Raw genomic sequence first — 14833 nt, forward strand, 5'->3', positions numbered from 1 at the left:
CTGTATTTGGTTTTTGTTATTACTCGTTGAAATTTTTCTAAGTACACTTGGTTGTGTGTCGGCCCCGGGATGGGCTTTGAACTTTTAACAAGATTTTAACTGAATAAAGTTTCTCTAAGTACACATAGTTTGTGTAAATGGTCCCCGGGATGGGGTCTAAAATTTTAACTGAATAAAATTTTTCTAAGTACACATGGTTTGTGTAAATGCTCCCCGTTTTAACTGAATAAAATTTTTCTAAGTACACATAGGTTGTGTAATGGTCCCAGGGATGGGGTCTAAAATTTTAACTGAATAAAATTTTTCTAAGTACACATAGGTTGTGTAATGGTCCCCGGGATGGGGTCTAAAATTTTAATTGAATAAAACTTTTCTAAGTACACATGGTTTGTGCAATGGTCCCCGGGATGGGGTCTAAAATTTTAACTGAATAAAACTTTTCTAAGTACACATGGTTTGTGTAATGGTCCCCGAGATGGGGTATAAAATTTTAACTGAATAAAAATTTTCTAAGTACACATGGTTTGTTTAAATAGCCCCCAGGATGGGGTCTAAAATTTTAACTGAATAAAATTTTTGTAAGTACACATAGGTTGTGTAATGGTCCCCGGGATGAGGTCTAAAATTTTAACTGAATAAAATTTTTCTAAGTACACATGGTTTGTGTAATGGTCCCCGGGATGGGGTCTAAAATTTTAACTGAATAAAATTTTTCTAAGTTATATGGCCACAATAATCAAACGACATAATAAAATTGCCTTGAGCTATGGGGTGCTCAAACCGAAGTTTTTCATTTAAATCAAAATAAAGCAAAAATTACATTCTGGGGTGTATGAGGAGAGTGTTTACATCAGGCTGTCATAGCATAAGAGTAGGGGTGACCACGGAATGTGCATCTTGCCCTTACTGGTGGAACTTCCTTAGGCGGGTTTCATGCCAAATATTTGGGACTTCGGACCCGCTGAGATAGCTTAGCTTGTAGGTCCCTGGGGCCCTTCCCAGTTGGGTTGTAGCTTCCCTTGGTTGGTCGGGTCTGAAGCCTCGGTGTGCCGAAGTACCAAATCTCCTGTTTCATACTCTCTGATTTTTGCTTTCTTTACGAAGTAGAGCTTTGTCTTTTCTTTATAGTCTTCCATCTTTTTTACAGCCCAATCTCTTACTTCATCCAGGAGTTCCAGGTTGGTCTTGAGGCCTTCAATTTTTGAGATTTCGTCAAAGTTGATGACCCTGTGGGAGGGGGACCCGGTTTCAATTGGTATGCGGGCTTCGGTGCCATAGGCAAGCTTGAAGGGGGGTCTCATTAGTTCCCGTCCTAGGGGTGGTCCTGTAGGACCACAGGACTTTCCGGAGCTCATCTGGCCAAGTTTTTTGGATTCTTCCAACCTTTTTTCGAGGCCCCGGAGTATGATTCTGTTAGTCACTTCGACTTGCCCATTTCCTTGAGGGTGTGCCACAGATGCCCTTTTGTGCTTAATCCCGAGTTCTCTCAAATATGCTTCAAAGTGGACCCTACGAACTGCGGCCCATTGTCGGAGACCAGAACTACCGGAATTCCGAATCTCATGATGATTGAATTCATAAATTTGATACAATCTTGTTGATTGATTGTTCTCATGACCTTAGCTTCTGCCCACTTTGTCATATAGTCGATGGCTACCAGAACGTAGCGGAGGTCACCCTTTGCCGGGGAAATGGGCCCATGATATCTATGCCCCAAACGGCAAATGGGATAGTAGATAGCACTGACGCTGGCAGGTGGGCCTTCTCCTGGGAACATTGCTGAATTTTTGGCATTGAGGGTATTTCTTGACATAGGCGATGGAGTCGGAGTGGACTGTGGGCCAGTAGTATCCTTGCCCGATAACTTTGTAGGCCAGAGCTTTGGCTGCCAGGTGATCTCCGCAGATGCCTTCATGAACCTCTCGGAGATAATAGTTTGCTTCCTCCGGGTCTACATACTTCAGGGTAGGCGCTGAAAAAGTTCTTCTGTATAGCTGACCATTTTCCAGGAAGAAACGAGCAGCCTTGTGCTTCAAGTATTTGGCTTTGTTATGGTCTTCCGGGAGTGTTCCGTCCCTTAGGTAAGCTATATAGGGAGTCATCCAGTTATCCGGGCTGCCGATGCATAAGACCTCGAATCGCTAGGTGCTAGGTGCCTTGAGTTCTTCGAAGTATACCGAACTGGTGAGATCCGACATACTCTGCACGAGCTTGGATAGCTCATCTGCCTTGGAGTTCTCTTCCCTATTTATCTGGAGGATGGTGGTATCGGGAATGGTTTCCAGGATATCCCATACCATTGCTTGATATTGTGCTAATTTGGGATCTTTCGCAATATACTCTCCACTGGTTTGCTTGACTACAATTTGGGAGTCACTATAGATGATCATCTTCGTAATACCGAGAGATTTTGCTAACCTAAGCCCAGAGAGGAGTGCTTCATATTCGGCTTGATTGTTCATTGTTTTGAAGGCAAAGGTTATTGCTTGTTCAATGGTGAAACCTTCTGGGCTAATGGGAATGAGGCCATCCCTGGACCTTTCGACCGTTGATGACCCGTCCACATAGAGCTTCCAAGAGCCTGTGCCCGGGTTGGACTCCTCACAATCAATCCCGCTGGGTGCAGGTGGTTGTGGTTCGGGGAAGGTGCATTCCATAACAAATTCTGCTAGGGCCTGGGCCTTTATCGCCGTTCGCGGCACAAAGTTGATGTTGAACTGGCTTAATTCAATGGCCCAGTTGACCAACCTCCCGGACGCGTATGGCTTGTGGATGATTTTCCTGAGTTGCTGATCTGTGACCAGCGTTTGGTGCAGTACTTGCATTTTGGTGCATTCTTCTTTCTTTCCTTGGTCTAATTTCTCAGCCTTGGAAATATTGCCTTAACTTCCTGCTGGAGTGTACGAGGGCCAAGGCGAATTTTTCCAAGTTTGGGTACCGAGTCTCGGCATCTTTGAGGACTTGGCTGACATAGTAGATGGGGCTCTGGATTCCTCCTTCCTTCCGGATTAAGGCAGAAGAGACAGCCTTGGGGCCAGCGGCGATGTAGAGAGACAAAGGCTCACCGGGCTGGGCTTTTGATAGCACCGGGGGTTCATCAGGTGTTGCTTGACTTCTTCAAAAGTTGTGTGGTATTCCGGAGTCCAGTCTACCAACTTCTTATTTCGGGCGCCTTTCAGTAGCTCGAAGAATGGGAGACATCTTTCCGCAAGCTTCAGGATGAACCTGCATAGGGCCGCCAGGCATCCTGCCAACTTCTGGATGTCCTTCTGAGTGCGGGGTATCTTCATTTCCATTATGGCGTTGATTTTTTTCGGGTTTTCTTCGATTCCTCTTTCGCTGACTAGGAAACCCAGGAATTTGCCTGAAGGTACCCCGAACGCGCATTTCTCCGGGTTCAACTTCATGTTGTGCCTCCTCAAGTTGTCAAAACATTCCTTGAGGTCTTTGATGTGGTCCGGGATGGTGAGTAACTTGGAGATTATGTCGTTTATATAGGATTCCATATTCCTCCCCAATTGCCTTTAGAAGATTGTGTTCATCATTTTCTGGTAGGTGGCTCCGACATTGATGAGCCCGAAGGGCATCATGACAAAGGCATAGAATGCCCGATGAGTAATGAAGGATGTTTTGGCGATATCTTCGGGATTCATGCGGACTTGGTTATACCCTGAGAATGCGTTCATAAAGCTGAGTATGCTGTGGCCCGAAGTCGCGTCGATTAGCTGATCAATGTTGGGGAGGGGATATGAATCTTTTGGGCATACAGCCTGAGGCTCATGTAACTGGCACACATTCTCCACTTTCCATTCGGCTTCTTGACTAACACCACATTGGCGAGCCAGTCGGGGTACTTGATTTCGCAGATGATGTCGGCCTTGAGCAATTTCTCTACTTCTTCGTCTATAGCCAGCTGTCGCTCCGGGGCGAAGTTTCTCCTCTTCTATTTGATCGGCTTCTTCCGCGGGTCTACATCCATACTGTGCATCTCCATGGACTGGTCAATCCCCGGCATATCCTCCGGCGCCCATGCGAACACGTCCGCATATTCCTTTAGCAGCAGGATGAGTTCTTCCTAGAAGGATGTCTCTAAGCCTTTTCCAATTTTTAACTTCCGGGTGGGGTTCCCGGGCTCCAACTCTATCTCCATAGTTTGTGTAGCAGGTTCTACTTTGGTTTTTTCCTTTACTTCCACAAATTTCTGTATCCGGACATCGGCGTTGGTCACGCCGTAACCCGAATCCTCTATCATGTTGATATCTAATCTTGTCCTTTTGCTGAGATGTTCACGGTGTTTCTTCCGGCTTTGACCTTTGGGTAAGGCCATTGCCTTCTTCGTGTTCTCGGGATCGGTTTCTGCCATCACTAGGGCCTGCCCATAGCATCTCGCGGAGAGTCCCCGGTCTCCTTTAAGTTCTCCGATGCCTCCCGGGGTGGGAAACTTTAGCTTTAAGTGAATTGTTAAAGGGACGGCCCGGAACTTGGTGATGGTGGGCCTCCCCAAAATCATGTTGTAAGAGGATGTAGCACTTATCACGTAGAATTTCAAGACATGAGAGACTTGCTGGGGTGCGGTTCTGAAGACCATGGGGAGGTATATTATCCCGCGAATCGGGATCATATTATTTCCAAATCCATAGAGGGGGGCTTCGAGGCATGGGTCCATACGAAGGTGTCCCAACTTCATCCTGTTAAGTGTGTGCTCAAAGACAATGTTAGCCGAGGAACCATTATCAACCAAAATTTTTTGTACCTCATTATCGGCAATGTCGAGAGTCACGACTAGGGCTTGGCAGTGTTCGGGATCTAGGCCTTCATAATCGGCATTAGAGAAGTATATGGGTTCATCTTCAGCAGGCTGGATCCGGGGTGGGGAGGAGGTTCGAAGATCACGTTGACTACGTGCTTACCGCCACTGGAGGGCTTATCTTTGTCATTGAGTCTTCTTTGCAGGTACTGGTTCATATTTCCCTTCTTGATCTGGTCTTCAATGAATATTTTGAAAGAAAAGCAGTTTTCAATGGTATGGTCGTGATCCTCGTGATATCCGCAATGTTTGTCTCACAACCTGTTCTCGGGAGGTGCTAGCAATGGCTTTGGAGGGAAATAGAAGGGTTTTCCTTTGACCTCTCTTAAGATGTCAGCCCGAGGTCTGTTGAGTGGTGTCCATTCGGGCTTTAGCTTGGGCTCTCTCTTAGGCTGGGGCTTCTTTTCAATCCTCTGAGATCTGGAGTAGTTGTCCCGGGGTGGGGTTCCCCGAGACTGTTGTACATAATTGGTCTGCCTGTCTGGCTTATACCTCTTTCCTTTTCTATAGGAGGAGCGACGTTCCGGGGACTCATCATCGTCCCGGATTCGCATGTTCATCTTCATGGAGGTGAGGAAGTCATTTTCCTTGATGAACTTTGAAGCCATCACATAAGCAGAAACAAGGCTTTGGGGCTCCCTATAGATCAGGTCTTTTACGTAACCTTCGCATGAAACCGGGTGGAGGTTTCGCCGGAAAATATTTACGGCTTCCTTCTCAACAAGGTTGGAGAGCTGGTTGACCGCTTCTTGAAACCTTTTGATGAATTCGGGTAGAGTTTCTCTGCTCCTTTGTTGGATGGTTTCCAAGTGGCATATCTGGAGCTCGTTCATGCGGTTTGCCCGAAACCTCTTTAAAAATATTTCTCGGAAGTCTTTCCAAGAGTCGATGCTCCGGGAGGAGATTTGCTGAACCATTTTTGTGCTCCTCCCTTTAGTGTTGAAGCAAAGAAACGACACTTTGTGAGGTCGTTGTAATCGTATATGTTTGAGATCTGTTCAAAGTAGTTTAAATGCTCTTCGAGGTCGGAAAGCCCGTCAAAAGAATCAAAATTGAAGTGTTTGAGGGTAGGTTCCCTGGGGTGGATTCCAGTTTTATGGTGATGGGCGTGGTCGCCGCTCTGACTTCCACGTCTACCTCAACTTTTCTTTTGAGATCCTGGAGAACCCGGGCCATCTGCTCCTGCTTAGATTCTTTCTCCTGCTCGGAATCTGAGGAGACATGAACCCTGCGTGTTTTCTTCTTTTATTTCGCCTCCTCCTCTTGGATCTTTTTTTCAATGTTGTCCTTGGCCTCCTCTTCCTTCTGGATGCGGTCCCGGAGTGCAGCTCTCTTGATTTCGTCCCGGGCGTCTTCTGATGGCCTCTTGGTTTTGCAAATCCGGTCTAAGACTGAGCCCCGAGATTCTTCAGAGTGTTCCTCCCGGTCCCCGGGACGAGTTTCAGGAGTCTTGTGGTTCTTTTCCTTCCATAGGTCCATAGCCGGTTAAATTTGCTCAGGAGTCATGTTTCCCCAAGGGTTTGTAGAGGTTTCTGCATACTCGTGGGCTGCTTTCTCTATAGTTATTCTCTGGTCTCCGGGCTGGAGTTGAGATGAAGCACGAGTTATGGGGGGGCTCCTCTTCTATCTCCTCCATCTCGCCATCCCTGGGTGGGACAACGGTGGGTTGAATAGTTCCCGAGACCGAAGTTTTGCTCTTTCTTGTGGCCATTTTTTCAGAACAGAGTATGGGAAACAGTAGCAGAGGTGCAACAGGGTGTGTGACTGTTTTGGAAGGAAAGATACGAAAAATGAGTTGTGAAGAGAGTGAGGGTATTGTTCTTACTTGGGAGGGGGTTTTCTTGACTCTTGGAGCTGTGTAACGTAACTAGAGATGGCACCACACCACCGGAGGTTCGTCCCCTCCTTCTAGCGCCAATGATAACTCTATTTCTTCCCAGGTCTTCTCCTCTCTCACGTAAGCTAGAGCCCCGTCCACATGGCAGCCGGTGTGAGGTTAACCTGTCAGGTAGGGGACTCTGCAAAACAGAACCGGAGGGGGGGCTGTTTCCCACGACAACTCCGGTGTGAGAATAAGAATGGGGTTTCTTGAAGAAGAAGAAGAAGAAGAGGGAAGAATGAGCTATTCAAAATATGTATGGTGGTGTGTGTATAGGTGCGTAGCAGTCAAATATTTTTCAACCCCTAAAACCCTCTTTTTGGGGCCTTTTATAGGTCCCAAGATTTAGGGTTTTGGGGGTTTGTACCCCTTCATCCTAACCTTTGATCATTCTTGATTGGTGAGTGATTGGACGGTTTGGATCGACCGTGGGGCCGAGTGCCCTTCTTCCACCAGTGTTGTCTTGGGATCTTTACATATGGATGACTGTGATGCAATTGTTCCTTTTTGGGTAACATGAGACAGTTGATATTTTTGTCCTGTGTCTCGTGACCCCGGGGACCACTCCAGTTTGAGCCTGGGGTGTTCCCTACGAGGGTTTTTGCTTCTTTATTTGGGTTTGATTATTTATGGCCTATAAATACGGGTCCCAAAATCTTTATTCGGTTCTGGGATACTTTAAAATGGGTTTCCAAAATAATTGAGACGAGCCTTGTGAGTTGTGACAACTCGATGATTTTGAGTATTTATTTTCATAGACAGAGATGGCTACACTTTACAAGTGATCAAAAATTGGCTAGAAATTTCCTAACACAGAAGAATGTATATGCAGATATCTAAATCTCTTGTACAAAACAGGATGCATGAAGTCTAAGAACAGGATGCATGAAGTCTAAGAACTCTTGAATATACTACTATAATTTACTCATCATCCTCATCTTCATTTTCATCATAGTTGAATGGCAAGGGCACAGACTTGAAGGCACGGTACTTTCCGACATTGTTCAAATGTTCATTCTCCAACCTTCACAAACAACGATTAGCTTATACGTTATTAAGTTTAACAATTCCTTCACAATTGTAATAGTAGGTGATAAGAAATCGCGTAAACGATTTAATTACCTGAAGAAGTTCCAAATGCCACGACGAATGATTTCTAGGCTGGCCACAATTGTAATCAGTGTTTGTCTGTGTAGGAAAGAAACTTTGAAATCTAGTACTGTTTGTAGCCAAGCTAGTCTTAACAAAACGTTCAGTACCTGCATTTTGTAACATAACTAATGAACTGCAATTCTTTTACAACGATTATTATTACTATTGCTGTTAATGCGTAAATTTAAACTTCAAATTACTCACCATTGCTATGAAGTAGACGCTTTTGTGTGGAATTATTAATTTGTCTCTCAACCAACGGTTCTTGGATTTCCGATCAAGTAGTCCCCAGTCCAAAACAAGGTCCCAATATGTGCTAGACACCGCTGCAACTATCGAGGCAATCCAGGCAACTGCTTTCCATCCATTACTATGACTGCGACTATAAGCTGTTCTGGTGGTAACAGCTACAATTGTCGCAAAGTATTTTAATCCATTCAAGCCTTGCCAGTTATCCTTTTCTTCAAAGAAACGCCTGAGACACTGACAACAATTCACAAAGGGAAGTTAAGTTTCTACTTATAAGATATACACCACAATGATGCGAATGCTAATTGATACATTTAAGTTATATGCTGTAGGAGAAACTAGTACCTGAAGAAGGCGCCACGTAAATGGAATGGCAGCTACAATAAAATTAAAGGTATTGAAAACATCACTTTTGTTGCAATCGTTTTCTCTGCGTTTGTAGTCACCAGAACTATAGTAACATATGTAGAATTCAAGGCTTCTAAAAGCTTGAACCTGGCTAGTAAATTGATCTGCCAAGAAAAAGTCGGAGAGTACAACCTGCATTTACAGAATTGGGATTACATAACTGAGCAGTTTGTATTAATTACACGACTAGAATAATTAGTCATCACTGATCTTGTTTTTTCTGTACCTTGTATAGAGGAGCACATATACAGTGAAAGATGCATGTGAGAAAGAAGTATCGACTTGAACGATATATGACATTGAATGGGATAATCACTATGACTACTACAAGCTGCAGAAAAATATGGTTAAGGTCAGTGAACTGTCCGTTTGTAAATAACTGAGATAAGTTTAATGAACTTACAATTAATAATCCCAGAGGCAGAAGCTCAGTGATTGCCTTGTAGTTGCCTGTTTTGGGATCCATTTCCATATCAAGATTCGCTAGCACACAACTTGTTGCTAGAACCGCGAGACCAGAAGCAAGCAATAAAACTTCTCGATAGCCTAGTGCAGTTCTTTGATTGAAACCAAATATAAAAGGATAATTCACTCGATATCTCCTCCAGAAGTATATATTTCCAGCATACATAACCATATGCAAGACAATGAAGGCGAACAGACTGCAGTAATTTTTATATTGCCATGTAAGGACTTTATGTTTCATATGTCAATACGAGGGCAGGAAGCAAAAAGGCTTCTACAAAAAATAAGATGAATAGAAGGGTGACCTATACAGGGGAAACATTGTATTCATGTACTGGTGTCTACCACTTTTGTCTAAAATTTTACGTGCACGTATAATCAAAATGAGGGCTACAATGAGAGATACTGTGCATCCAGCAAAAAAACCTGAAACATAAATTTATAGGGTGAGCAAGAACCTAGAGTGTAAAGACATAGACACTGAAAGATAGTTATGCATACGAAACTAAAAACATGTACCTAAAGAGGCAGTTACTCGGTGTCTTTGTCTCTTGGCTGTTGGTCTTAGAGTGCTGAGGCCTTTCTTGCGATTAGAGTTAGAAAAGTGCTTAACGAAGGCAACTTCAACCCTTTCCATAAGCTTTGTAACCTGTAGACATGTGCAGGTCACAATTTGTCAATAAGAACAGAACTTGTAATTTCAGACGGATAAAACCATTATGCTCGGATCAAGTGGATATATAAATTATAGTATGAACATTCACTGAACACTCATACAAAAGAAGTAAATGATTAGTAAATACTTAAACATAAGTTTCAGGTTCACCTCATCGGAACTGCCTAGATAGGAGTTGTCAACCATTTTCAAGTACGATTTGGAAGCGTTTCTTGAGGTAATCTGTAGCAATCAAGCAAAACCAAACTTGACCCTTTAAGCAAACAGAATACTGAAACAATTTAATACTATGAAATTGTGAATTGATCCTCACCTTGTCGTATTTCTTCAAAATCTTTGAAAATGCCAACATGTTCATAAAATTGAAACTTTTTAGAAGTCGAAGCCTATGGTAAAATTCAGTAAAGGCACTTTTAAGTTGTTCTTCAACTTTATTCAGATTTTCCTTGGTGAATTTCAAGTCTGTCTGAACAGGGACATTAAGAACACCTTTGATGGTTGAACGAGGCGTCTCAATAGGTTTGTTAATTGTAACACGCTCAAGTATCTCCAGCGGAGGTGGCCTCACAGTAAGCCCTCTCGGCTTTCTGCTTCCTTCAGAATCTTTATCATCACTTGATATATCATCTGATCTCACTCCACTATTTGATTTGTCCTCATCTATTACATCCATATGAGCTACTTTTCCTGTAAATCAAGACTCGGTACCTTAGAATTTTTCTTCCTATGCTTACTAGTACAATTCTATGAACCCTGACAACATATACTTCAATTCTTGTCTCACATTCAAGATATTCATCTTATAGACATCTACATTAACATAATTACTCAATAATCTAGAAATGACTAACACAATCACAATCAATTTCAATACTAAAATGCGAAAACGCGATAAAATTTAACAAAAAACTCACTGCTGGCTCTCATGGCAGTAGAAGCCGAGGCAGTTAACACAGTAGCTTCAGAGGAAGCTTCAACAGCAGCAGCAAGTCGACTCATCTCAACCTGACTTTCGAAAACCACATGTTTAGGATTATCAACCTTAATCCTAAAAGCAATCAAAGCATCCATTTGCTTATTCAACACATCAGCCTCCTTCATAACTTCACCAACTTTAGCCTTATAAAATTTAACAACTTTATTAAACTCATCATCAAGCCTTTTAAAGAACACAAGCTCATACTCTCCACCTGCATCACCTACCATCAAAAACCTAGTTTCAAACCCTTCTTCACCATTTGATCTCTTCACAGAGTTGACTAAAATGGGTTGGCTCTCAATGTCATGACTTCTTGGACTTCTTGGAGACATGGCTCTTTGAGTTAAGCCACTAAAAGCTCTGTAAAGAGTGAGCTTTCTAGTTAAACCTGGTGGATTAGTGTTGCCTAATGATGATGCAGCTGGTCTGTTTCTTTCTTGAAAATGGCTTATATCTTTTAAAAGAGTCTTGAGAAACTCATAATCCATGTATGCTTCAGACCATTCTGGCACCATTTGTGACTTCAACTCTTTTCCAAATTTCATCTTTTACAAAATAAATTTTGTGACAACAAATTTATGGTTTGTGGTGCTATGAACTTGTAAAGAATAGATTTGAGTGCGGGAGAAGAGATTAATGTTAGTTAGGAAAATGTGGTGGATAGATTTGATATTAATATATAGTGTTGTACAGACATGAACTGATGAGAAAGGAAAGTGACAAGAACAGGGTGGGTGCAGGTCTGACGCGTAATGTTGTTTAATGTTTTTACGTAGACACTTTAAGTATATTTTAATTTTTTGTTAATATGGATTAGGTAGGCGCAGTCGCAATCTTAATCTTCAGGTTTCTGTAGTACATTATAATGACCCTATTGTTATATAATTTGGTATAATTTTTTTAGCTAGTTTGGTTATACTTATTATTGTCAAATTTTTTTAATCAAGTAATCTCAATATTTATGTTCGAATTCCGTCAAAAATAAATAGTTATATTATTATTTATAAATATATTAATAAGGTAATGATTCGAAAAAAATTATTATAATTTTAAATGATATAAAAATAATAATGAAAACTCGTGCATTCCGGTGTGAAGCTAGTAAAGTTAAAACTTAAAAGACGTCTTCCATAATTGTATTAAATTCTAGTTTTAAATTACAAGGTTTTGTTTAGCTCTCGTAATTTTATAATGAGAATCAGTCAATCAGGTAGTTAAGGATTTGTAATTTTAAAGGCATTAATGAGATTGAACGAAAGGTTCAACATTTTCATGAGAGAATATCATACATGAACATTTATATGAATATCTTTCATTTTCATCATCTGCTTTGCTAAGAACGATTTGTTTTAGGTTTTGTACTTTTTTTCTTAAGTTCTATTTATATATGTTATTGTATGTCGTTACATGTTAGATATATCAATTTTTTCTCCTCAATTAATTTATTTTGTGAAAGAAATGTTCGCTGGTTATTAATATTAAGTCTCATGTAAAAAAAGTTTATGAACTCTAACATATATATATTTATATTTTTTTGCACTAAATTTTAGGTATTTACGTAAAAAGTCTAGCTATATATACATCTTAACTTACTCCATTTTAAACTGGTCAGGATGAATATATTGGGTTTAATTTATATAATTAAGGATGACCTCACTTCTGATACGATTACAAATGAACAAAGGTAAAAAAAATATATAGAAGTATTTTATAACATTGAGATATTACTTGAGGTCATCCTATATCTATTATTTACTTTTATTATTTTGTGATTTTTAAAATGAATTTCATTCGCCGTAAATATCAAATGACTATTCAATTATAGTTTTTTGTAAAACATAAGTGAAATAAGTCTAAAATATTTTACTATCGAGACGCACGTAATTTTTTTATGAATTTTTGTACATAAATAATACTCCCTCCAACCCACTGATGTTTACGTTACTATTCGGCACATATTTCGAGTTTTCTATAATATATAGTTTCATAATATTTTTTTTAAAACAAAAAATTAAATAAAAATTTAAATATAAAATTTTTATTCAAAGAAAAATTTTTAAAAAAAAATTATAAAATTATATTTTAAACGAGTATTAAAAAGTATGCTAAAAAAATAACGTAAACAATTCAGGGGAGCAGTAGACAACTCATGTCCCGAAAGTAAAAAATCAACAAGGATTTGCCACTTGCGTTTCGTAGATGGTAATTTAGGTGATTCGGGCAGCAATTAATATAAATTTACTAGTTCGTGAGTCAAATATACCGGCGACCTAGATACATATATTCAGAAATTAATGAATCTTGAAATAGCCAGCGTGTAAGTGGTCAAATTTAACAAGGGTCAATAATGAATCGGATAGGCTTTTAAAATAATAGTACTGACATCTTTTGGACCTTCTCTCATTCTTAAAAAGTTTGAACACCTGTTGTGCTTTAGATTTTACACCATAAACTTTATCTGATTTGATTTAGTTCAACGATATGATGTTGAAACTTTAAAAAATCAAAATACACTAGCTATCGTCAATGAAAATTGTATTTATCTTTTAGTTTGGATGTTTTTTCATTTCATGCATATACGATTTAATCTCCCGTCTATATATTTTTTTAAATGGGAGATGTTACGAGAAGAATGATTCTATATTTTATACAAGAGTTATAGAAAATGGAATTAACCATTAATTATTTTGATTAATTGATTGATTGAGTAAGTCATTTTAACAACTGGATTAAATTGAACAGTTTTGAATAAAATAGATGTTTTAATTAAATTAATTAGCAAATAGATGTTTTAATTAAAAATTTTATATTTTCACTAAACACATAAACAATAATCAAATTAAAAGAACTCTTTAAATAACTTTTTTCAAAAATAACCTTTCGTAACCCAAATTTTAATCAACTACCTATTAAATACTTAAAGGGCTTATTGGTAATTTAAAATGGTCCCCTTATTTCCCCACTTTTTCTTCATTTTTACACTATTTTTAAATCATTATCTCTGTTTTATACATTAAAATTTTATGGGTCCCGCCACTTCACTTAATATTCTTTCTTTTTTTCACTATTTTATACATATTTTTTAATCTCCGTATCCAATCCTTTTGATAATAAACGAAAAGAAGGGAGAGAGTAGCAGAGAGACACAATTGCGACAGAGTTGATTAGAAAATCAACATCTTCAATAAAAAAATAGGAGTACGAAAATCTTTCCTGCAATTTGGAGAGTGGAGGTTTTTCTAGAAAGATCGGAGAGATTGAAAAACAAGACCCAGAGTGCCCGGTTCAAGAGACGTAAATGTACGTGCACAATTTCTTTAAACATCGGCCCCGTTAAACTACAAACATGAAGCTCACAAACCGTTGTGCTGGTGCCCACGGAAGAAGCCATGGTTTTCAAAAGTACAAACCAGTTCTTACTTCTTAGGTACCCACCCCTGCACTCATCCGTTCAAAAACCGACAATTATTCCTCGTCGTCGAATTAACCTAAATACGTTACTCCTTCCCTCCCAATTGTTAATTGTTAAGACAGACATTTTAAAATGAATCAAAAGAATAATTTTATATTTTTTTTAAAAAACTGCATAAAAATAGTATATTTAAATTTTTATTCAAAAAAATAAAATTTTTAAAAAAGTTAAAGAACTATAATTTTTCTTCATTTTAAAATACGTATCGGGCACTTTTCTAGAAACAGAAACGATAACAATTGGGAGAGACATATGGAGTACTTTTTATCAAAAATTGAAATAATTTCAACTCGATTTTGCTTCCGAAAAAGTGAATACTCAAAATTCGGAGATTACTTGGAATGAGTATTCATATTACTAATATTTTATTAATGGGATAATTTTATTTTTTTAATTTTATCTCTCATATATAAATTTACTATTCTATTTTTTGTGCACGTGTATTAAAATCTATATATATTTATACATGGTACTAATTAAAATATAAAACAGTCAAATTAAACTAATAATTTAATAACATACTAAAAATAATAGAGTTTAAATATAATTTACTTGTCTAATAATTTTTGATAAAATAACCAAATATAACTTTTAGTAATATTTCACATATTATTCTAATAAATATCAATACTTTACAAAAACAATAAATAATTTCTTGATCTTGTTTGGAATAGTTTTAGAAAAATAATAAATATTGAGAGAGTAAAACTCGAATTTAACCTCGAGTACTTTGAGTTAAAATCAAA

At 39.0% G+C, this 14833-nt stretch overlaps 2 protein-coding genes across 2 annotated transcripts; both read right to left on the bottom strand.

Moving 5' to 3' along the window:
* Positions 1 to 971: 971 nt before the first annotated feature.
* Positions 972 to 2825, bottom strand: LOC141661124 (uncharacterized). The gene is made up of 3 exons (XM_074468109.1): positions 2178 to 2825; positions 1619 to 1951; positions 972 to 1559 (listed from the first exon to the last, which is right to left on the bottom strand). Exons 1-3 carry the CDS (start codon positions 2823 to 2825, stop codon positions 972 to 974), a joined length of 1569 nt encoding a protein of 522 aa, XP_074324210.1.
* Positions 2826 to 7405: 4580 nt separating this feature from the next.
* Positions 7406 to 11329, bottom strand: LOC141659286 (phosphate transporter PHO1 homolog 3-like). The gene is made up of 11 exons (XM_074466084.1): positions 10551 to 11329; positions 9950 to 10323; positions 9787 to 9858; positions 9480 to 9609; positions 9266 to 9386; positions 8899 to 9157; positions 8722 to 8826; positions 8433 to 8627; positions 8043 to 8321; positions 7809 to 7945; positions 7406 to 7710 (listed from the first exon to the last, which is right to left on the bottom strand). Exons 1-11 carry the CDS (start codon positions 11158 to 11160, stop codon positions 7608 to 7610), a joined length of 2385 nt encoding a protein of 794 aa, XP_074322185.1. The 5' UTR covers positions 11161 to 11329; the 3' UTR covers positions 7406 to 7607.
* Between the last annotated feature and the right edge of the window lie 3504 nt (positions 11330 to 14833).

This window comes from Apium graveolens, chromosome 5 (genome assembly GCF_009905375.1).
Source record: "Apium graveolens cultivar Ventura chromosome 5, ASM990537v1, whole genome shotgun sequence".
Lineage (NCBI taxonomy): Eukaryota > Viridiplantae > Streptophyta > Magnoliopsida > Apiales > Apiaceae > Apium > Apium graveolens.

Excerpts from the sequence above, each read along its gene's own strand:
- LOC141661124 (XM_074468109.1), bottom strand. The coding sequence starts at position 2,825 with ATGCAAGTACTGCACCAAACGCTGGTCACAGATCAGCAACTCAGGAAA. Across the intron at positions 1,952-2,177 it reads TGTCGGATCTCACCAGTTCG|ACCCGGAGGAAGCAAACTAT; the intron begins GTATACTTCGAA and ends TGAAGTATGTAG. Across the intron at positions 1,560-1,618 it reads CAAAGTGGGCAGAAGCTAAG|ATTCGGAATTCCGGTAGTTC; the intron begins GTCATGAGAACA and ends AATCATCATGAG.
- LOC141659286 (XM_074466084.1), bottom strand. The coding sequence starts at position 11,160 with ATGAAATTTGGAAAAGAGTTGAAGTCACAAATGGTGCCAGAATGGTCT. Across the intron at positions 9,859-9,949 it reads TTTTGAAGAAATACGACAAG|ATTACCTCAAGAAACGCTTC; the intron begins GTGAGGATCAAT and ends TGATTGCTACAG. Across the intron at positions 7,946-8,042 it reads GCGTCTACTTCATAGCAATG|GTACTGAACGTTTTGTTAAG; the intron begins GTGAGTAATTTG and ends TACAAAATGCAG.